The sequence below is a fragment of the Bombus pascuorum genome, chromosome 7 (assembly GCF_905332965.1).
Source record: "Bombus pascuorum chromosome 7, iyBomPasc1.1, whole genome shotgun sequence".
Classification (NCBI taxonomy): Eukaryota; Metazoa; Arthropoda; class Insecta; order Hymenoptera; family Apidae; genus Bombus; species Bombus pascuorum.
In genome coordinates, this window is record NC_083494.1 from 2,061,515 (window position 1) to 2,086,921 (window position 25,407).

The 25,407-nt window shown below is 34.2% G+C and overlaps 1 protein-coding gene across 7 annotated transcripts in view; it reads left to right on the forward strand.

Annotated features, from left to right (window-relative positions):
• Window positions 1-25,407, forward strand: part of LOC132908990 (acetylcholine receptor subunit alpha-like) — a 389,316-nt gene that overhangs the window by 19,829 nt on the left and 344,080 nt on the right. The window contains exon 1 of one of the 7 annotated variants that reach the window (XM_060963536.1): window positions 18,542-18,560. The exons of the other annotated variants lie outside the window; for them this stretch is intronic. Coding sequence (XP_060819519.1) covers window positions 18,558-18,560 — 3 coding nt within the window. The 5' untranslated portion in view covers window positions 18,542-18,557. Of the gene's footprint in view, window positions 1-18,541; window positions 18,561-25,407 lie in introns of those variants that run through there. 7 annotated transcript variants of the gene reach the window in all.

Genomic DNA, 25,407 nt, shown 5'->3' on the forward strand with positions numbered 1-25,407 from the left:
TTGTTATATCTCTGTCATAAAATTCACGAATTTATATGACACTATTTGCTTCATTTTACGCACAGAATATGCTGGAGCTGATGGAAATGTTTCATACACTTAATTCGTACATTCAATGTGCCAAACTAATGTAAAGTCTCCCAAAACGAAAAGAAACAAATAGCGTTATATAAACTAGCGAACTTCATGAGAAACTATCGCCATTTATTAATTCGCGATAAAAATTCGTCGTTATTTATGTTGTTTCTCGATCAGCCGAGAAATGGAAATATGCAATGGTCATTACTCATCGTTATCGTAACAGGCCGTTTTCTATCGAAAAAGACATACTTTCCGCAGGTGTCGGTAGTTCTCGTACGAGAACGGGATACTGGAACTCTACGAAAGTTTCGCTGACAAATCGTCGACAATCCAGAAATGTAGGTGCACATTCGCGATACTCGCATAGGTGCAGGACGCACCGTTAGAGAACTTTCGCCATAACCATTGTTCATTCAGCTGACACGTACGGAAAGCGTTCTTTGTTTATATTTCCCTGGGTAATCTAGCTTTCTCTCTCTCTCTCTCTCTGCTTTTTTCTTGTTCACCTTGTTTTGTTCTCTCTACGTACTTCCTGTCTCTCTTTCGACCCCCTTTTTACCCGCCCCCGTCGTCTCCACAATTTTTCTCACGCGCGCATTTTCAATGTCTATGTGCGTGCATGTCGGCATATTTTCAACTGAAACGAACGTAAATTTTTGTCGCTGCTCCGTCCTCAGAAATTACGCTCCACTGCGACAACTGACAAAGCATTCTGACGGCTGTTCTAAAATTAGTGTGGAAATTAGTCGATTATATCAATGTTCATTTACTACCTTTTAAACATTTTAACAAAGCAGTATGTTTTATCAGAAGAATGTACTCAACACGTTCTTTCATTCTCATGTTTATTCTTTTTCGAGCAGAAAATTTCATCGATGTATATATTTTCGTGCTTTAACTATGACAAGTCGTTTGAGGATGTTTACATTCGCATAGTTTCCTTGAACGAAAGCAAATACGTTTAGTAGCTTTTTTGTCCCTTCCGCGTTATCGTCAATGATTATATTCATTTTCTACCTTTGATTTCGTTATTGTTATTCGTTATTATCTCTTTGGGATAAATGGATCAATATGTCTCGAGATAGGTGTCTAGCTTTTAAAAAAACTGCCGAGGATGCTACAATTTTCTTCACATTGCTGAGACCTATTAAAAAATGGAATTATAAAGTGTGTTCCACGTAACTGGGCCAAGTTGTAGCTCTGAAACGATAGATGACAGAAAAAGTTTTATTAGGCAGAGTTATCAGGTCTGTAAGTATGAAACCGGAATTTGCCTATAGATGGCCCTAGCTGATAATGTAGTTATCACTAAACTGCGTCATTGATGCCAAAAGTCTTTGTTGACATCTCACAAACATTTTCGACTTACAACAATACAAGTTTCATACAACAGCATAGTTTGTAATAGCGTTGAACATGTCAAATTTTGTGCCTGGAAACTACGATTTGCGGATGGCGTTGATTTTCTGTTACCATTTGAAGAAAACTGCTGCGGAATCGCATCCAATGCTTGTCGAAGCTTACGGTGAGCATGCTCTTGGTAAATCACAGTGCTTTGAGTGGTTTAAAAAATTCAGAAGTGGCAATTTTGACGCGAGGAACGAAGGACGTGGAAGACCACCGAAAAAGTTTCAAGACGGCGAATTGCAAGCATCGTTGGATGAGGATGATGCTCAAACGCAACAACAACTCGCTGATGAATTAAACGTGACACGAGAAGCCGTCTCCATACGGGCAATACTTCGAATAAAATATTTTTAATTACTTTCGTACAATAAACGTGTATTTTCTATATAAAAATTCCGGTTTCATATTTACATATATACCTGGTAAACGTATTCGTCCAGCCTGCACATCTAAAGATTTGAAATTTAGCTATAAATTATTATGTGCACCAAACCAGTGCAAGAGTATTGCTTTGTATTTTATAAAGTTGTAGCTAAAATATCTTATACTCAAGTGTATAATATTTTCTTACAGAAAGTGGTAAGGTGCATTGATCGGCGTACAAATGAATTTATAATAACATAATATTTATTAATTTTGGCCTTCGCGGCTTTGAAATGGACTTGGCAACTTCTAAACACTCATCCATCTAAACCTTCATATACGTTTTTATGACTTATAGATCAATATCCTGTCTCTACTTCGTGACATTTATAAGTCATAAATATGCTGCTTATTGCTGACTTTGCACTTTCATTTTTCTTTTTCTCTAAGAAGAGGAATATTTTTCTTCCCCAGGTCCTTTCACGTTACCTCTCAACCTCCGCATTCTTTCGCATTTCGTTACACAGCGTATAAATGAATTTATATCTTCCATCCAAAAAAAAAAAAAGAAATGCTGTTTCTGCAGTGGACACGTACATCAGCTTGAATTTCGCCACATGAAAATTTGTTGTTTCCTCTACCACTTCGGAGCTATAGTTTGGCCGAATTTTGCGAAACACCGTACGATATCCCACTTTGAAAGTCACGCTTAGTTGAATTTCCTTAAAATTCGAATTTATTATAGCCCGTACTATCACGTTATTACGTTCATCGCTAAAAGAAATTCGTTGCGGAAGGTTTTAAAACATTCAGAGGATGCTGAATTCCTGAGTCTGCTCGCGACGAAATTAATATTCTCGACTCAGACTAGATTGGCATAATATTATTAAGTTGCCAAGCACCTCGACGTCGGCAACTTTCAATTAACTTAAACGCAAATCGTTAACAGATAAATCCATTGAGATCTGCAGCTATGTTCCCCTCGGATATGATTAACCGCATGGTAAATGAACTAGATACGCCAGGCACCTGTTCCATAGCTATCTACGATACTCCCAATGGATCGTAGGCCTCGTCCAGCAAATCAAATTAAATCATGCTGCAGCTCGATTAAATACCAGCGGAAACCTCGCTTACACCTATTTCAAAATGTTCGCAAGGCCCCGAACTCGATTAACTACGTAATCATCTACCAGTGACGGCAACCCAGTGACTATCTCCTGCGATTATTGCAGCAATAATTAATACGCGTTAAACCTACAACTCTACCGTTGTGCACAGCTAACATCTTGTAGTTTCCAATTTAAAATCGATTGGAACGATATGATTTAAAATGAATTTCAGGCAATTGTTTTAATATCACGTATTTTCAATTATCTGTTTAATTAGAAAGATTTTGAATGAAAAATCGTCTGGAATCATGCGTTTTGGAAATAATATTAGACAATCGTTTTAATATCATATATGTTACTCACGTTATAAATTATCTATTAGAGAGGTTTTCAATTTAAAATCGATTGGAACAACGTGTTTTACAATGAATTTTAGCCAATTGTTTTAACATCAGATGTGTTAAATTATCCATCAAAAAGATTTGATAGGAATTTAAAATCGACTGGAATGATGTGTTCTAGAAGTAATTTTGTCTTTGTAATTTAATAATTATTCTGATGTTATGTACGTTGAATCATCTATTAAGAAGATGTATTTCCTTTCCGTCTATTTTTTCTAGTTTCATACTTTTGGTTTTGGCAAAGGTTCAATTTTAAATTTAATTATTTATAAATTAGTGTATTAGCAATTAGCACTGCAATTAGTTACTTGGCTTTGTTTGTTTTTACATACATATAATATAATAATAGCCATTGAATATTTGAACTTGATATTGAAGTTTCATCTTTTAATTACTTTCCTAATTCTACTGCTATCTTCTCAGATGAATATCTCTAATAATATTACAACATACATTTTTATCAATCTTCAGAAGCATTTTTTTGTAAGACGATTTGTTTTAAGATGTATAAAACACTGTGAAGTCGCAAATATCAAATATCTTGCTAGATTTGTTTCCCAGCAAAATAAATTTTCTTCAGCAAATCATAATTGCGTTATAATTTACCGGGAACACGTTATTTATTAACGTTTAGTTATATATAGAATTATGTTTCAATAGTATCATTATAAATGATATGTATATGTGTATAATTTTATAATGACATGGGTGTATATGTACGGATTAAACATATGCGAATACGAATGACTATATTTATGGAAATGATCAATTAATAGATATGGAAATTATGAAAACGAATAATAATGAAATTAAATATATGAAAAATTCAGACGATAAATTTTTGTAATAAAATCTCCATTAACTTGTACTTACACATATATTACAATCAAAGATATGCTATAACACCGTGAAAGGACAATAATTATTTAAAAGTAATGTTTATTGAGTAATAATAAATATTAATATTACCTAGATAAGTAGTAAGTGAAACGGTAAATTATTTATGCATTTATACATTTTCTAGCAATTAACAGAAATCCTTGCTTAGTATACATGTATAGTGTTCATAGCTTGTAACATCTAAAGATGGACAGAGATGCTAATCTAAATATTTAACTTGTTATTTACATTTATCAGTCTAATGCACGACTAAAAGTGTAGCAACTGTCAATAACATTGTCAATGTGTCGAAGTTTTTGGTCGAAAACAGTCGCGCAGCAGTATTGGCAGTTATCTCTATTAATAGTTTATTAACTTTAACTAGGCCAGAGTAGTTGAACTCCCGATATTTTCATCTTTGACCTCAGGATTTATAGACTCGGCGTGATTTTGAATACAGGCGTTATTTATCGGGGATAGCGTGTGTAATATTTGATATTATCGAGTGGCTGTGTAAATACCATGGATGCTCGGTGCTCCGCCACTTAAATTGGAATCGTTCAAGCGTTTCCTATTGGCGTCGAGAATTATCTGAACTGCACTTGCATTTGTTAAATTTCTGCCATTTGCGAATAAACTTTCCCACATGTTACAAAATATCACAGAGATCCAAAATGTTCGAATATCGTAGTAGCGTTTGATTTTCAAACTTCATTGCGATTCGCGTGCGAGTAAAATCGATGCAACGCTTTATGAGAAAGGCAAAACAAATGTAAATATTTGCAGCAACAAATAGGAACACTTGAGTAAAGGATTTAGGAAGAAAACTTTATAAGATATATTATCCTATATTGGTTAAGTGCCATAAGTCCAAGTTCTTATAATGTTCACTGCGTCATATGTGTAATATATATGTATATATATTTAGCAATATTGTATTAAATGGTAATATATATATACTTGAATAGATTAATAATATTATTATATTATAATTGATTGCAACAAAGATAATTCTGTAAATGAAGGAAGAAAAGTATACCTAGTTAAATAATTATTCTTGGACACGTAACAAATTAATCCGTGTAAAGTTTTACATAATTAAATAATTCGATAATTTTATATAATTCATAAATATGTATAGTTCAATAAAATTTTCTTTCTAATAAGAAGTATCGTAATTTTCAAAACCATCTTGTTTATATTAATATATTTATTTCGGTAACAATCTTGATGTAAATACAAGGTCTGTTAATTAGATTAAATATACACGTAGACGTAGATACGATACGATGAAATAGAATTACGCATTGCATAATATGCCGTATTCCTAATTATGTTAATTGATTTCATAAAAATATTACGGAACGTACTAAGCTGCATCCTCTTTACAAGTGAACATAATTTACATTAGAATCTCGATTGAAACGCATATCATTTGCAGAAACAAATTTAATATAGAAAGTATAATGAGGAGTTACTACCGAAGTTGACTAATTAAACGTTACGAAACGGGATCACGGTTAATGCGGTTTCGTAGCGCAGCAATTCGAATGAAAGCTTAGAAAGATATGAAAGGAGAAAAAAAAAGTTCGATTGTGCCGCCTACGTGCACAAGGGGATAACCAGGAAACGAAAGAGGAAAAATAATCTGGGAGAACAATGACTGCCTGTACGTGGAACAAACGAGCAGCCGGCATGCAAACAGAAAAGTCGTCTGACAAATACAGTCAAGCGACCACTTAACCTGCTCCTCGTCTGCTTCGCCTTTGGATTGTGGCGGGCCATTAAAATATTATTAAATATTAATAAAACACTGTTACTCCAGCGAATACGACGCTTGATAATTTAAAAAATCATTTCCGCTTGCAACGAATGACCTTATTCCCCATTAAAAAACACGGAATATTACTTATTGCATCGTCGATCGTTTTAAATATTTACATCTTGCAGAACATCCTCGTGGAGAATATCGTTACCGTGATGCTCGCATTTATTTAACAACGAAAAGAGAAATCGTTAGGAATTACTTTTATTCACAACATGAACTTTTGAACAGGTTTCTAACTAACTTTTCTCTCGTTAAATTCCAATTGTACTGAAAAAGAAAAATAAACAGTGGCCGACTATATTTAACTTTGTGAACATATATTTCCGGAACACTTTCGTATAACAGTTTTAGTATATGGTGAATTAATCGCGTAGAACTCGATGAAATTGTAAGGAATACCTGCTACATAGTGAAGGTAAAAGTGAAAGTGCTGACGAGCCAGAAGGGATGGGAAATCATCACGAGTCATCGGGACCAGCGACACGCCCGTGACCCTTTCGGAAAAAGGGTTCCTGGCAAGGCAAACACAACCATATTTGATCGTGGACGAGTGGAAAAACGTGTGTGTGATGAGAGGACAGAAACTCTTAAAAAGGAACGCTTTGGCAGAAAAAGGAAGAGTCGTCGTTAGTTGTCGTTAATTGTCATGAGTTGTGAGTTGTCGTTAGTCGTTACGACGAGTTGTATTGATTTAGTTGCTCCAGTCGTAATTTATTACTTCATTAAGAAACAGTTTTAGTTAATTAGTTATAGTTGCTCTGCTCTATCGTTTGTAAATAAATATTTATATATAAAATAAAATCCCTGTAATAGGTACGTATCGTTTTGTATAGTATTATAAAATGGTTTTCGAGAATGTTTCAAAAATATCGAAAGGTATAACAGTGGCAAGTCATACTAATTGGAAAAGAGTACATACATATATCGATGAGAGATTGTAACAGCGAGTATACATACGTGAATTTTACTTCAATTTTTGGAAGTTGTGTGCGTGGTACTCCTGGTACACTCATATTATTATTAACGAAACAAAAGGTACATCTAGCAATATGCTTTAGCACCTCTTCGTTCGCTAAACTTGACATGACAATCCTGTTATTTAATTTTTCATCATAATACTTATAAATATTTTATAAATGTTTGCATCATTTGCAATGCTATCGCAGTGAGTATCTTCTTTTTAATGAAATTTCGAATTGTGGAATATCGAAGTATCTGTTGCGGTATATGATAATTTTATGTACCATGATTAAGATTATAGCAATGTCAAATATTTGCATTGGATTAATTGCAGATACTATTATTTTAATTGAATAAAAATCATTTTATAGAGTGTTAGACTTTCACTGCCGGCACTCGTTATTGTTATTTGTTTCTATCTGAAGTTTCTCTTCTATGGATATAGTTTGGCGTTTATACACTTATATAATGTGATATATAGTTTATACAATATGCATATAATTTTTCGATAAATATTGTAGTTTGCTACTGCAAATAATCAGTTCAATTTAATCAAATAATTATTTTATTCAATTAAATTTATTCGATTAAATGATCAGTTTAATTTACAACAAATTAATCAGAGAGAAATAGCTGTCAGAATTCCTTAAATCATAAGCGATTAGTTACAAGAATAAATCGTAGCTGGCAAACGTATTGCAATTAACAGAATTACAAATACAAATAAGGGCCCGCCTGTAAGTGTAATTAAATCTGTTCTGTTGCGCCCAACAATAGAATTATCTTAATTTCCAAATCAATGGATTACATGGTCAAACTTAAACATACAGTTCGTGGTGCGATAATTAGTAGCCGTACTTTGTTTCATTAAAATCGCTAGAAGACAAGTACTACTTCATCGCAACCGGAGCCTGATGGCTACGTCCACTTTAACGATCCATCCAAACTCACGTTAATTAGTCGAGATTCACATCGCATGCTCTGGCATTCAAGAACCCTTAAAGGAGTGATCGCTTGTCAAGAACTATTTTCGAAGCTGTGGAATGCTTGTAATCAAACCTTTCGTACATGTATACACAACTATTCTATCCACCACTTTTCCACCAGTTCTTCCTTTGTTTGTTTTGTTTTTTAGTAGTAGTAGTTTATGGATATATTTAGTTTAATTTGGTTTTCAGTAAATAAAAGTAGTTAATAATATTTCTGCAAGTTTGCGTAATTACACAAATATATGCGGGTTTCGAAATTTTAAGAGATTTATTTATTTATAGTTAATTTACAATCAAAGGTTTGTAGTACGTTCGTGTGAAAGTTCAGATTTGTTTTTAAGGAAACGCAACGAAAAGTCCTCATCGTCGATTAACTCGAGCTGATCCATATGTCGATACGAAAGCAAGAAGTCCTTTCCTTCTAATAATTTCCTTCTTAATTGTGTTTTCTGGTTCTTTGATTAAATTCAATTTCAGGTTGTAATACAGATTACTATAGCTTTTTAAATATTCGTTATTTACATTATTAGTTCATTGAATAATTATACATTCATAATTACACAATAACTTTGATAAATATTGCTCGTAAGTAAACCGTGAACTTTTATGCACATTCATACTTTTATAAACACGGCTATAGAAATGAGATCTCTTTTACTCGCGGAATATCAAAAGCTTCTTTAATTTAGTTATTTAACGCGCTTTTGCATATTGTACTGCATGTTATGTTCATTTCCACATCCGTAAATTTTCCACAAATACATAAGAATCCGCAATCGATTAATAAACAATTGAGCGTTACAACAACGTCAGTAGTACAGAGTATAATGTATATTTCTTAAATTAACTTCAACATCGAAAGGATAGTTCATTAGAGGGGAACGCAGTTAACGACGCTGCTCTTTCGCTAAGAGGAAAACAAATATCTTTGTCCTATTTTATCAATTAATTACAGATAGTTTTCCCTAACACGTTGGCATTCTAAGCATTCCTAATGGACAATTACCACGTAAATTCTATCGGGAGTTCAGAGCGTTAGCTTGGCTTGTTTATTTTTCACGCCGTGAACGAGAAACAAGGCAACCTAGGCGAATAAGGGTGTCTCGTCAAAGTTAAATTGTTCTTGATGTATCCGAAATCTGTTCGGAAGATAATGCGGCTTTACCATAGATTTACCATAACGCGTAATGAATACGGAAAAGTAGGGTCTTATCTGAGTGTTCACCGATCGGAAAGAAAAACGAACTCGACGTTGACTGTGTTATTAAAGAACGTAAATTGAAGCGAAATAACAATAAGGATCTAAATGTTTGATATTTTATCTTAATCTATTCTAGTCATCTTAATTGTTTGCTAAAAAAGTACATTTTCGTTAATAGAATTTTGCATGTACAGGATGTTCCACGTCTCAACCCACAAGCTTTGTCAACGCGTTTGGAAACTTATTTTGAGCAAAAGATGTTACTTACAGTATGAGTCGATTCGTCTTCGTTTTTCACATATGGAAGGAAAAGTAGTATAAATCAGAAGCTATTTAACTTATGATAATCGTTTATTACAAACTATATTTTTACACTAGTGTATGTTGATTTACACAAAGTTTCCAAAATGTTCGATCGATACAAAACAAATATTACGTAAACGAACGTACAGCTCGTTTCAACGAGTACGGGAATAATGTGCTGTTTCGACAACGAAGACGAATGGACTAATATTTTGAGCCGAAGATGACCTCCAAACATGTTGGCAAAGTATGTCGGTTGACATCTGGGACATCCTCTATGACGATAATATGATTTTAAATTATGATATTTAATAATCTTTTATAAGCCAATTTATCGTACAGACAAATTCTGTCAGATACCCAGATGTGTCCAAAATAAACCTCGTGCTTTATCTTGCTGAAAAATTAATTACCACGAAACATCAACGAGCTCATAGAGTATCGCACGAAAAATTGAAATATGAGGACATTATTTATCTCTACGCATATATTTTACGTGACAGATTCACAAAATTATTGGGACAGCCTGTATATATACAGACGTACAAAGTACCCCTATTCCTTGACGTATCATCATTTTCATAAAAAAATATTCTTTTACAAATAACGTAAATACTGTTCTAAATCTTTGACGTAATATCACGTGATATTCTGTAGAGAAGTCAGAACAGCTATTACTAGCGCATAACAATCTAAAAGCTCGCTAGATGCTTGGTCGTTGTCTAGAGTAGGATACGTTAGAACTGCACCGAAGACTCATCGCAACCAAATTGCCTCTGAAACGTCTCACACGACGCAACGAGATAACCCCGTATCGTGGCGTAGCACTCTGCGCCATTTACCGTACGAGACAACGAAGCAGAGCATGTTGTATTAGCAATGTGATGGAAGAATACGCGGTGTTCACTTGCTGATGCAGATAGTTGACGCCTAAATCGTGTTGGCAAATGATTTATACACCAGCGTGGAAAAATAAAGGATCACTCAATTTTCGATGCAAAATTGTCGATATTTAAACAGTTACATTCGTATAAACCTTTGTCGAAACATCGTAACAAAATCGCACAAGGACTCACCTAAGCTCGTCTGAAATTTTAAAGCGTGACAGCTAAACTTTCACAAGTCCGAGTTGATTTTTTTACACTATTTAGCAGGCGGGAATCTAAAAATAGTGTTTCTCAAGCTTGAATGCACCAAGCACACGTACTATGCTATATCAAAATTGTCGATATTTAAACAGTTACATTCGTATAAACCTTTGTCGAAACATCGTAACAAAATCGCATAAGGATTCACCTAAGCTCGTCTGAAATTTTAAAGCGTGACAGCTAAACTTTCACAAGTCCGAGTTGATTCTTTTACACTATTTAGCAGACGGGAAACTAAAAATAGTGTTTCTCAAGCTTAAATGCACCAAGCACAAGTACTATACTATATCAAAATTGTCGATATTTAAACAGTTACATTCGTATAAATCTTTGTCGAAACATCGTAACAAAATCGCACAAGGACTCACCTAAGCTCGTCTGAAATTTTAAAGCGTGACAGCTAAACTTTCACAAGTCCGAGTTGATTTTTTTACACTATTTAGCAGACGGGAAACTAAAAATAGTGTTTCTCAAGCTTAAATGCACCGAGCACACGTACTATACTATATCAAAATTGTCGATATTTAAACAGTTACATTCGTATAAACCTTTGTCGAGACATCGTAACAAAATCGCACAAGAACTCACCTAAGCTCGTCTGAAATTTTAAAGCGTGACAGCTAAACTTTCACAAGTCCGAGTTGATTTTTTTACACTATTTAGCAGGCGGGAAACTAAAAATAGTGTTTCTCAAGCTTGAATGTACCAAGCACACGTACTATACTATATCAAAATTGTCGATATTTAAACAGTTACATTCGTATAAACCTTTGTCGAAACATCGTAACAAAATCGCACAAGGACTCACCTAAGCTCGTCTGAAATTTCAAAGCGTGACAGCTAAACTTTCACAAGTCCGAGTTGATTTTTTTACACTATTTAGCAGGCGGGAAACTAAAAATAGTGTTGCTCAAGCTTGAATGCACCAAGCACACGTACTATACGCAAAGTACAAGTCCAACTTCTTCCTGGCATATTTTTCGTTATTTTAGTGTCTGCGACACACTGCATTCAAAGTTCCATAAAGCGGCGATAAAAAGTCGCACATAAAGTTTTAAGACGTCATCTGTAAGGACTTCAATCTTTAAACTCATTGTGGTTTCAGTCATAAGAAACATTTCCAATGTCCGTAGAGACGTTTGCATTTGTGCAATTTTCGAGAAGAAGAAGCATCTTCGCTTTTATACCTGTATAATGTAGAAACACCTGTTTCTAAAAAGGTCGTAGCTTCACATTAATCAATAAAAGATTCTAATCGGGAGTGACTCATATCGTTGCGCTTTCGAGTATCAACATTGTTTTGCTTTCCTACGTTCAAATGTAAACAACCTCCGGGCGAAATATTATCGTCGTTATTTGTAATCGTCGTCCAGAGTTACGTGTGTACCTTTTGTAATAGCACCGGTCGATATAAACAGACGAATATACTCTCTAGAACAAGCAGTATAGCGAATCATTATAGAGAGTCATACAGTCGAATAGCAAGCGTAGAGTTGAACAGTAACATTGAGCGAGCGACGATTACGACCGGGATACACTGTTTCTGTACTTGTATTTCAGGTGATTTTAATATACCTTGATTATTGCAATATCACTCGTCTCTTTAATAAACCAACCAAAACGTATAATAATCCATCTCAAGGTGAACTGAGGATTGCGGAAGTTAAAGCTTCACGCTTTAAAACGAACCACGCTGGATTTTTGTACTACATCTTTCCACGAAGTTATAGCAGTGTAAACATCGCAAATTATCATCAATTCACTGTTGAATGTCAATGTAGCACGTATTATTTTACTGTTTGACATACGTAAGAAATATACCGAAGCAATGTGTACAAGTCGTTGAGTTAGTTTTTAATTTTACTAATATTAACTCGAGGTTGTTGATTGTTAAATGCTTCAATTTGGTGCAATTCAATATAAAATATATATTTTCCTCAGAAGAATATAGCAAGAACGTGAACTCTCGCAGAAATGGAACTGAGAATTAATAAAAAAAAAAAAGTTTTTCAAAATATCTAGATACGATCGTTGATAACGCATTTCAAATAAGATTTATGACGCGAACGATGTTATCTGATGAGCAGAAATTTTATCGATAGCACAGGTGGAAAGGAATTATTTGATGTTTTATCGATAGCACTGGTATTCCAATATTAAACACGAAGTTCATATCTGAATTCTTCCTCAAACAAATGTAATAATGTCAATTTAAAAAATGCAGTTGTTCCCCCTTTATCCGCAATAACGCGAGTTCATTTGGATTTAATTGCACAAGAGGTGTGTATCATAAAAGAAAGCAAACGTCACTTGGGTTGGGAGTATTACTGTTTTAGATGGTTTCGAGTAGTTTCATGTTACAAGTAAGGATGCTCGAGACATGTTTGAGTCTAGCAAAGCGTCCAACTGTTTTCTCAATAAATGAACAGTTTTTGTTTTGTTTATTTATGAAAGGGATTTGGAGTGTACGAAAGAGCGAGAGGATTTTTTCATTTCGCGAAAGTAATGGATCTAGAAGCCAAATGCTTTACATTTGAAACTAACGTGATGGAAACATCGTAACGCATTTCTACAACGAAATGGATCACCTTACTTTAAAAGGAATTGTCATCAGCCGCTGACAACCGCGCTGCTTTCCTGCAATATCAAGATTTTTTACTTTCGCGAGATATTTGTCATAACCGATATTACGGTACACGAGGCAGAAGATATTTATTACAGCCATTATTGCAACAGGCATAAGTAGATAATATATTACACTCGCGCCTTGTTTCTGCCTAATATGCATCTAACAAAGCTAAAATAATTTTCTACCGTGCTATCCGATATAACGTTTCACCGGAGGCTCGATTAATCATCCTTCTCATCAAAATTCGATCCGCTTCCTTTACACTGTGAAATAACGATAACAAAGCTGGAGCCAGCCTGGATATTGTAATTTGGAGAATATCGCTGATGTTTGGGTGAAAGGTGGAGGTATTATATGCCGGTAAAACTTAGGATTACTTCGATCTTTTCCCGTTAGGCACACAGAGTCTCGAAGACAGAAGCAAAGGACAGAAAAAATAAAAAGAAAGAAAGGAATGTTCGCGGTGCGAGTGACGAGGAGGTGAGAGAGTCGTTACGCGAGTAGCCTATTTGAGAAAATATCGACGAGCACAGAAGGAGAAAAGAAATGGGATCGTGAGAGGAGTAGGAGCGAGACTGGAGATAGAAACAGCAGTGGGAACGCTGTCTAACTGAGAATCGATAGAAATTTCCAGTGTGCGCGTCGCGAGCCGCGATATCCATTTCTCTGAACAAATGGCCCAGTATCGTAATCTTTTTCAAGTGTTCGCCTCTTACTCTCTCGTTATTTTTCGATATCCGACTGCCCCGGAAGTTTGACCTGAATCGGAGACAGGCAGGCAAATAGAAATAGATCCTCCCACGAAGCCTGGGTGGTTGAAATTCCAACGTGTAAATGCTTTCGCTATGCTCTATATATGAAATGTATTTATAATGCCGGGATCTCAAATATACTTTCTGTTGCGGTGCACGTTTTGGTTACTTTCACTAGTTTCTGTCTAGCCAAGTAGGTACCTTGGCGTGAGATATAAATTTGTTCAACGATTCGATTAATTTCCCGATGTGATATTTCTTATTACAGACGATCATTTTCCAGGCAGATCTTATGGAGAAACGTGAAACGACAACGTTATATTGAGTTTCTTTTCTTTCCTAGAATACTTCGCGATATTAACAGGGATACATACGTGTATATGTATCACAAATTCATCTTGTTTTGGAATAGACATACAAAATAGTAATATAATATTATTCTACTCTATTATTATCTTATATTATATTAATATTAATATATCAGTATAAATACTGCAAAATATTAATATAATAATGTATATATATAATATATATGTAAAATATATATTAATTTATATTATTATTATATTATTATATATAATATATATTAATATATATATATATATATATTAATGTAATATTAATATAATGTAATATAAATATTAGTATTTCAATATATGAAGGTTTCAAAATAATTACAGTAAAATATCTGATAGATGTTACTGTAGTAAAATAAGAGTTTGCAACGTTTAGTGAAAATGGTTATAAAATGTTGTGAGATAATAGCTTGGTTAATATTTACATTAATAGATTAGTTGAGAGATTAGTTAATTTGTAAGGGGATGTGTATAGGAATAATATATCAGAAGGATATACGGCTGAGATAACAGTTACATAGTTTGATAAGAGTGTGTAAATAATATGTATCAAAAGGATGTACGTCGAGAGTGCAAGGTAAAGAGGATTAAAAATTGCAAACCGAGTGCTTTTTCAGGACCGGCAGGCTGAAATATAAGCTATTATTATTGTTATAAAAAGAAGTGAAAATAATAGAGTTTATCATAGCTTCCCATATAGAGCAACATTTTCACATTTCCTTGACTGCAAGGTCATTAACGATGATATTAGGTCTATATGGGATATATCTTCAAGTAGATATATATTTGTCTCTTCAAAATAGTTTATCCTGTTTCCTACGTGGTTCTCTAATGTCAAAGCTGTGTTCGGTTCTGCGTTGTACTTCTGCCTTTGTGCTTTTCACATTCGGTCTATGCGCATCCGAAAATGATACCGGCACAATACATAAGCCTCTAAAGGAAAAAAATGTTCCCACACGTCGTGCTCGTTTTATAGAACGTGGTTAATTCGCTGGAATTTTACCTCATTAGTATTTAGTAATGGTTACAGGAATTTACAAGATCATACTTTGCTAGGAAGCCACTGCAGATTCGATTCTCGTTTTGGCGAAGTGATTAATGGCGATGCAGTACAGACAATGGTGGAAGTACGTACTTAGCTACAGAGGATTTTTCGTTGCAGGAATTGCGGAACGTCTTTCTGCTTCCTTCTCCCAATGGTTATCTGTTCCGTAATTGCGACAATTTAATTAATCAGCGCGAGCAAGATAGATAACAGGTAAAATCGAATGGACGATCAGCGTGATGGACGAGTATTGCCGACAACTGCCTTAGTCCGTAAATGATTAATTTCATGGATTAACGGGAAGTATTGGAAACGAAGCATTACACGTAGAAATAGGGTTTAAGGCGGGCCGCTTAGCTTTACGCCCGAATTTTCATTCAATCATCGCATTAATTGCAACGTTTTCTAAACGGAAAATTGTCTTTCTTAAAGATAGTTACAGAATCAAATATTGCATGCTTTTGGTCAGAAGTTGCGAAAAATGAATTAAACTGCATAGCTTTCTATGAGAAATATCTTAGAAAGAATATTGTTGTTAGTCAGATATGAAATTTTCTAATTGTTCCAATTAAAGTGTAGCAACTTTTGCATACTTCTAACGAGTGAATGATAAACGTTAAATCCTGTTCTTCTCTATGCAAAGTTTAACTTCTATAATGGAATCTTTTAGTAGGAAACAAACAAACAGCTTTGAAGCGTAAAAGTACAAAGTTTGCGAATGTGTGATATGGTAATACGCAGGATGCCTCGTCTGAAAAGAGCCTGTCGCTGCTATGATAATATCCAACAGTAAACGATTCTGTCCGTTATCTAATCTACGAACGAGATATATAACAACGAATTATTTTTTACATTTTTTTACCTTTTGGAGACATTGTAATAATTGAAATGGGCTTTATTGGCGTAGAATGTTTGCAAAACTAAATTTCACAAATTTTGAGATCCTGGATCTCTTCAATTTTGTATTGGTACATAAATCGTTATTCATTTGTCATTAATTTATTAATCACGGCTGTAGAAAGTGCGTGTAAGTTTGCAATTGTTAATTACAAATAGTTCTACAATTATCGATGTTTACGTGCGGTAAGTGTACCTTTTCTCCTTTTACAATTGCGATTTATATCGATATATATATATGTTCATACATGTATAATAATGTGACCTTGACCTTCCTAACGTCGAGACAGTGGGACTGAAGCTTTAACACTAAACTTACCAGGCCTGGCCAGATGACTGGTTTCAAAATTTAATTTAAGATTGTACATTCATTGTTACTTTGTTGGTTCACCTAATTTTCTAATTTTTCCTAATTTTCGTATATTATTTGATTAACCAATTTCTCAATTTTTGTTAATATACAAATTTGCATAAAGTTAGACGACGAAAAGAAATAACAATGAATGTACGATCTTAAATTAAATTTTAACATCAGTCATTTGACCGAGCCTGGTGAAATTAGCGACAAAACTTCTCACGAAATTTCCCTGAAGCTTCCGACGAAAGTGAAAAATTGTAATTCTCATTGAACGTGTCTATAATACAGATAGGGGCAAAATTTCGGACAAAACTGCCTTCAAAAGACCTTTGAAAGGTTAAACTACATTCCTTACGAACTTTGGACTTTGACCATAAGCGAAAGTCGTGTTAATTTTAATTCTGGTCGAATAGAAAGTTGCGAAATATTTATCGGTATCCTGATGCATTGGAAACTCGAACAATTTTACATATTATCACAGTTAGAGATGACTCAAAGATGAAACATTAATTTGGTTTATGCGCGACACTTAACGTCTGATATCCTTTTAAGGAAAAAGATAGTGATATTTCAACACGAAATTAAAATTAGAAACTAGTGCTATGTACGCGAGATTATAGAAATTATGCTTAAGAAACGGCTTTGAAAGTTCTCGTGCCTCAAAGTGAATATTTTGGACAGCAAGTTTTAAACACTCGTCTTCTTCGCGTTTTTGATAGTCGCGAGACAGCCAGGAAAGAAGAGAGGAGAAAAAGTGGCGAGAGAAATGAAATGTTCGCGTTTAAAGCCGCAGCCATAACGCGTGAAATCCCTTCTTTTTCCTTTCCTGCTTATTATACGCGTCCCCTTTTTCAGTATTTTCTTCGTGCACTGCGCAAAAATAAATTCCAAAGTTAGTTCTATGCTTTGCTATATACACTTTTCTGTTCTACCTACATTCAATGTAACTTTTCTACTATTTTTTCTGTAAATATTCCAGTTGCAACAAAGTTTCACTTTGTACGCGGTGGCAAGATCACTTCGTTCCTCTAATTTATTAAGGAAACGTCAAATACTTTTAATTCGATTAGTTTGAGGAGAAATTGTGGAGATGTTAACAAAATGCATAGTTTCGCATGAAAATATAAAAATGTAAAACTGTTCTTTAATCGTAACAATTAAAAGCACGATTAAAGAATTCTAAATGAATATGCATGTGTAGATTTATACTAACTTTCCACGTTCTTATTTTTATTAATGCAGTTTAAATGCCTATGAAAAGATTATTTTACGATATATCGGATATTATACATTATTAAACAAAGTTATAATTTATAATACGTTATTTTCGTAAATTGCATTAAACTACCTCCCAACATCTGTCTCCGTAAAATTCTTAAAAGCTCTTTCAATCTCTGTTTCCTCTTTGCACATCTTTCCTAAGACAGTCAATTAATTTCTGAACATTTTCTGAAATTGCAATGGTCTGGCGAATAACTTTCGTGTGTTCGTTAAACAAATTTTGTCTCCTGCAAGCGTAACCACGTTATTTCGAAACTAGCTACCATTCTCTGTTCTTAATTCCAGTATGCCGTTTCATGTTCTAAAGATATAACTGATAAGACAATAAAATTTAACTGTAAAAGAACGAAAAAAAGCAGCGTCGAATTTTCTGTGCAAATAAATCGAAGCCTTCGGATATATTAGAAATATATCTAATATATTAAAATGTATTAAAATATTTCTGCGTATTATTTGTGAAATCTTTTCGTGTATTGCGCAAATTTCGTTATGCTTTATTTAGTTTAATTATTTCTCTCTGCAAACTTTCTTCCAGATGTTACACGGTACTGGAAAACCACAGTTAGTATGGTAAGAACATAATGGCACGTATTAAAATTCACTACCGCCTTGGCTAAGCTGTACTACATTGCAGCTAACAGGCTGTGTAACACGTAAAGTTTAACATTTCAGGCGTGTCTGCATTACGCTTGGATGTGCTTCATTCGCGGATGTTATATTTTTTATTCGATTCTACTTCGCGAATTTCTGTAATAACCACACACACGCACAGAGAGAGGGGACTCATTTTATCACGTTTTATTTTAATGTAGTATGAAAGTTAGAGTTTAAAAATATTCCGAGTCGGCTGTTGATCTTAAATCATAAACCGCGCAATTAAAATATTATATTTTCCCTACGCGGATGCATTCTTTATTTCATGAGGCAAAACTCGTAAAAAATATGAGAGTGGAAAAATGTGGACGTTGTGGAGAGGTGGAAAGTAAGGAACGTATATGACTGTCCCAGTTCGTATATATGTTTACATGTTGGATAATTGAAGGACACAGATGAGAACGCGATAGGTCGCATTTTTCATCTCTTATAGAATAGTAATTTGCAAACTCGACACGCTATCAACCAATTCTACGTGAAATCTAATTTTCCGCTCGATTTTTGGTTCACGTTGGAAGTATGTGACTTATCACACTTTTGGACGTTTTATTTATTTATTTTATTTTCTCCATCCGTACATTGCATGTGGTAGAATTAATATAAATTAACGTAATCCTATACAAGAGCATTTAAAAAATACAAATAACATCAATCACGCAGACTAATTATTAGATTAATTCAGTCAAACTAACACAATAACCAAACAAAATTCCTTACTTGTTTTTTAACCCTTTAATCGCCATGAAGGGTAAGAAATCAGGAAGCAAAGTGAATTTACAGGGCAGATCCTAAAGTTGAACTTGCCAAAAGAAAAGCCAACTTACCTACAACACAATCAAAACTGAGGAAAAATCACGAATTTCCATCATCGTATCTAATCATGGTGAAAGTTGAGAATCTAGAATGATGCACTTATTATACGTATTTTTCCATTGTGCTCTATAATTAGAGACAAAAGCATCGTACGGCCTTGAATAGTTTCATTCACGTAGCATTTGACGTCGACACGGGCGGATGTCGCAGCAACGATCTACAGCCGCAAGCGACACTTATAAGAAAATTGTTCGCATGATAGCGTTAAACATTAATGGTTCGAAGGTTATCCGTTGACTTCTCGCACAATTGAAAAGTTGCTCAGGGTCGGTTTTGAAGTGGGCTGCTGTGTCGTTCGAGAAAATGAAGCCGAAGAACAAAGCACGCTGATTACTAGCGTGGTCAAAAGACAATGCAATGTAATGGGAATGGTTGGAACAATACCGGAGAGACTGAACTATCACAAGGCGAGTGCCTATCAACATGTACTTCGATGAAGTGCGCATACTGACAGAAGAAACGCGCGGGCAACAGATAAATACGCCCCCTTACTGCGCTGAATACCTTCCGGGAATGTACAATTTTTCTGTCCCATTGATATTTCGTTTCTCCAAGATGGAAGGAGTTGTATATTTCACAACGTGATTTGTATCTTTTGGTTCTCAGCAATAGGTTAATTGGTACACTCTCATTGTTCTAAAATATTTCACGTAACGTGTCTTAAAGCGTAAAACGATAAGAATAACGGAAGATGGGGCAAGAGATTTTCGAAATATACTTTTTCAATATTTAAGTATGAAATCTCTTAGGATATTTAAAGTTTCTTGAAGGATATTTGTTTTGTTAGGATATTTTTAGAGTGTTTCGTTAACATATTTTTAATTGGAGAAGGAATTTATTTTCTTAGATATAAGTAAACGCGATGCACATTTTAGAAGAGTAATACGTCTAATTAAGTATAATGAATTATATTAAAAATCTCGAAATCTGTATACCATAGGAATTGTTTAATATTACTTTACTATGCTGGCTACTGTATTAATTAATTCACAATTCATTAATGCTTAACCAATCAACAGATTAACGTAAATTTACTTCTATTTTCGAATTCCGAAACCTCATACACTGATATGTTCTGTTCTTATTTTGATAACTTTAGAATTCGTTTCAATTTGCAAAACATTGTACCTGTACAATCTTTGCGCCACTCACAGTTATATCGTATTTTGAATAGAGTAGTGAGATATAATTTAGATCAGACAGTAGATAGATCTTTAATTACAAGGAACTTTTCTCAAATAAAATTAGAGTACCTGAAATTTCAAGATAGGATAGTCCTGTTGGACTGAGCGCCAGGGACAGCAGCACCAAGTCTAATCAAATAATTATTTTCTTCCAGTATCTCCAATCTAAACATTTGTATCTGTATAAAAATTAGTTAATTGAAATATGCTAATGTATTATTATAATATTATTATTTCAATTAGAATTAACATAATTCTTCAACTAAATGTTAGTGATATACATCATTGTAATCCCTTGAATAGATTGCATTTTAATTGTTTAATTATTTCTCTGAATAAGAAATTTTATATTGAATATATATCCATATTCTCTTTGAGTAAAAAATTAAATTGATACACGAAATGAAAAAGATCATAGAGAAGATTAATGTTCTGATATAATAGTTTCTAATGCGATGAAAGTACAATTGTCAATTACAATTTATACACTGTAATTTATTGTTTGAATAAAAAATCAGAATGTAGAAGCTACTTTACGAAAGTGTAACTGCTTGGTCTTGTTTACTTGATTGTGATAGACGTGTTGTAAATCCATGTCATCGCCCTCAAGTCCTAATTCGTGGAAATAAAGGCCATTTCCCTTGGGCCTAGTTTCTCTCTGTTGATCAGCATTAGCACTTTGCTAACCTCCAAGGTATCAAGTTGAAAGGGATGCTTGGGATCCTAAAGGAGCGTCCAGGCGATCAATATTATTGTCAATGTTATTGTCAATATTTAAGGTTCTCAACATTGTATTGACACTATATGTAAGTACATGTATTGATTGTTTACACTGTCTAGAGGTTCTCTTACGTACGATAATGTTGAGAATCTTAAATATTGACAATGATACTGATCGCCTAAACGCTCCTTAAGAGGACTACCCAGGTTCCAAGGTGTCCATCGATCCATCATCAGCGTTTATTTTTCGTAACGCGATATAAATCAATAGAGAAACTAGTCTGACAAATTTTGACTCGACTCGACACAACAAATTATTTTTCCAAAACTATCTTATACAGGCAAATTAAACGATATTAAGCCACGCCTGAATTTTCTTTGCAATATTTTTCAAACTAGCGTCACTTTTCCTTTATTTAAGATTCTACTGGAATATATTAATTAAATTTCTCTATTAACTGGTTAACTGACCATCCATTTCAAAGACTATTGGGATTGTTAATGGACGCGTTCTGCAAAAATCGCTAAATATAATACAATTACCTTCCAATCATTCGTTTCAGGTTGGTAAGTTGTTAAAGGTTAATAGGAATATTTGATTGCGAGTAAGTTAACGTGATGAGAGTTGCGTGCAGACTGGCGTTCAAATGAACGAGTATCTGACTAAACAAATTTGTTTACAGCATTTGCGGTATATACGTAAACAGTAGCGCCCATAAACTATGCTATCTACTGGTTCGGATTTCGAGTTATTCATATGTTAATATATGTATTTCCATATTTGGCAATCGGCCAACTATACTGTCCTCCATATTGTTCCGTATGCAAACTGATATTCCTACAGCGTCCCATACATCCGCGAACCATTCTTCTTTGCCCTGATATTTTATGTGATCCAGCAAATCGATTTCTATAAGCTCGTTATTCTTCGCCACTTGGCTTTTTGCTCCCTGCCATTCTTTTGCCGGCCTTTCGCTTCCATCCATCTGCATTCAGTCTATTCTCTTGTAATTTTCGTATCCATATAGCTTTTTATTTGGCTGTTTCTTTTCTTGTCGCGAATGTGGGAAATGAAGTCGCGGCGATAAAGAGAGGTGGAAGGAAATTCGCTGTGGAATCTGCATGCATACAAACGGAAGCACGCAGAAGCACACAAAGAAACACACGAGTCAACGGGTAGAAGAGATTGGGCTTATACAGAAACGGGTTAGGCAAAGAGGTAAACGTACGCGTGAAATATTTGTAGAATGCAAACGTACATTCGACCACGAAAAGGAAACGGCGTTGTTTATTGTACAACCATGGCAGTTACAAGCCATTGTGCCAATGTTTTCCTCAGCTTGTCCTGGGAATAATATCTAGCGATATTAGTTTCAGAATCGTTACAGATTTCACGTCTTTATCTTAATATTTTTATGTCTGCTATCCAGAAACACGTAGGCATCAACTGAATATTCTGTGATCGCTCGATAGATTTTAAACTTTCATAACAAATTTTAGCATATAATAGAAAAACATAGAGGGAGAGAATATGCCACAAATTTAGATTTATAAAACATAGACAATGAAACTTTTACACCAACGTTTCACAATTGAATTTCATTAAAAATACATGTATAATAAATAAATTATGATAGATAACACGTATAATAATAAATAGATATATAAACATACAAAATAGCAAATATTGGCAACTTGATTTTAATATTGCTCTCTCGTTATATCATCTTTCTTTCAAGGATTCGTGTCAAATTTATTTTATGATATTTGGAGATGAGAAATGAAAGTTTCAATATTTCTATCAATGATGCGAATGTTTGCATTTTATTATTAAAAATAAACGAGATATTTAGAAGTTTGGTTTTGATTGAGGCACTTTATATAGGACACACATTTCACAAATTTCAATGACTTTGATACATGTTGCCAAAGTTAATCTTTCGAATAATTTCGTATATATATAATACCTATTCATTGTATATTTTTTCACACACGTTCACTTCTGTGATTGTATATTATTTCACACAACATTTGCCTCGCTGCACCATTCATTTTCCCAATGTTAGCTGCATTTACGGTAATGAGGCACACGCATAATGTGCGCGCGAAAGGTATTCACCAAAGCAATACAATATCATCCATGCGTTATGTTCGCGTTGAGTATCAATATCTCACTCAATCGTTATTTCTCGTTCGCTCATATTAATTCCCGAAACAGTTAGTCAAATAAAGGTCCATATTTGCACATATACTGTCATAAATATTTTCGATTACGAACATCACTGAAACTAAAACTAATCACTGCGGTTATGGATACAAAAATCACACGGGAAGAAACATAATAACCACATTCTGTTGATTCTTCTGTTTCAATGTGGTATTTAGCACCGAATCAGAGTATTTTAATGTGTCATATGTAGTTGAAAATACAGGGAATCTGTTAGACTCAAAGATGTAAATATTTTGAAAAATTGCTGAGTGGTACAGGACTGAAGAATCCTTTTGGTGAAAAGACTAAAGATACTATTATCAAGAAGCAACGTTTGAAAAACATCAGACGTTTAGCTTGAGAATCAAATTGAAAGGGAAGTTTGATAACGCGAATGAAATCAATTGATACTGAACGTTACAACTTTTCCGTAACAATGGAAAATCTGTGAAGTATGATTATAAAAAGAGGTAGTCGATATACAGGAGAGACGCGTGGGAGAAACTCTAAGTTAGCGGAAGAAGGAAGTAAATGGCGAAATTGTGGATTTTCATGATCAAAGAATGCTAATTAAGTTCAAACCTAACTCGCGAGAAAATTAAAACCAGTTGCGATGTGAAAGAAGTTGAAAGAAATTGCAAAACAATGGAAAAGTGAGCATAGAAAATCTCGTACAATAGACTCATACAAAGACTATGAGAAACGTAGCGAAAGAATAGAAGTAGCTGAAGCGAACGCTCATTATAAATACAAACATCCACAGGATGCAAAGATAATGTCGTAGTTCTATCGCGATAGATTCATCAAATGTCAAACGTAATACAATAGTGTTGTTAGGCTAAATATGCTGCAGTTATGTAACCAGCTATGAAGCATAATCATACATATATTTGATTCCTGATTAGGATTCACGGTTACGATGTTGTCTACAGTGGCTACAAAAAATGTTTGCTCGTTACACAATATTTATTATAGCATTTACATTCTACTTAGTTAGGTGCAGGTATATCATAAATTTTGTATCATTTAGTAGTACTTTAGCACGATTAAAAAATTTGATACTACGAAGATGAAATTAAATTTTTTTCAAATTCATTTTTCTCGCCTCAAGCGAAAAATTTATCTTCTCATTATCTTCTTTCGATTTATTTTTCCACCTACAATCACTAGGTGTGTACCATGATTTCAAACACACCCTGTATATTTGTTCCTAAAGTTTTCCCAATGAATTCGATTTCATTTGAAACGTCAGTCGTGGAATTATACGTGTTTATTCATTGATTGGAATTCTGCTTGGCTTTGGATCGGAATTGATTGGTTTCTTATCACATGAATAACAGATGAAGACAAGTTATAAATATTGTCTCGTAGCAACGGTAATTTTATAAGCGAACGTAGTTTTATCCCATATCTTGCGCTTTTCCTGCAGCTTTAAGGCAGAACCACGTATTTACTATCGAGCATTTTTATCGCCGATGTCACCCCGTACTGGAACGTGTTATTGTCGTCCCAGTTGGAAATTATCCAGGGTACGACCGCTGCCGATTTCACCGGAGATCTGGGAACAACGCAAATATCAATATCTGCTACCGCGCATTTTCCTATAGGAGCTCGCATTTCATTGGTATTAAAGATATCCGATATGCACGGAATTGCGATTGCACTTGGACAGTCGCGTTAACTTGTTCTTTCTATCTACCATATTCTTAAACGTTTGAAACTTAAAGGTCGTTTAAAATTTATTATCCACGTCGACCGAGGTCTTGTCGATCAATCC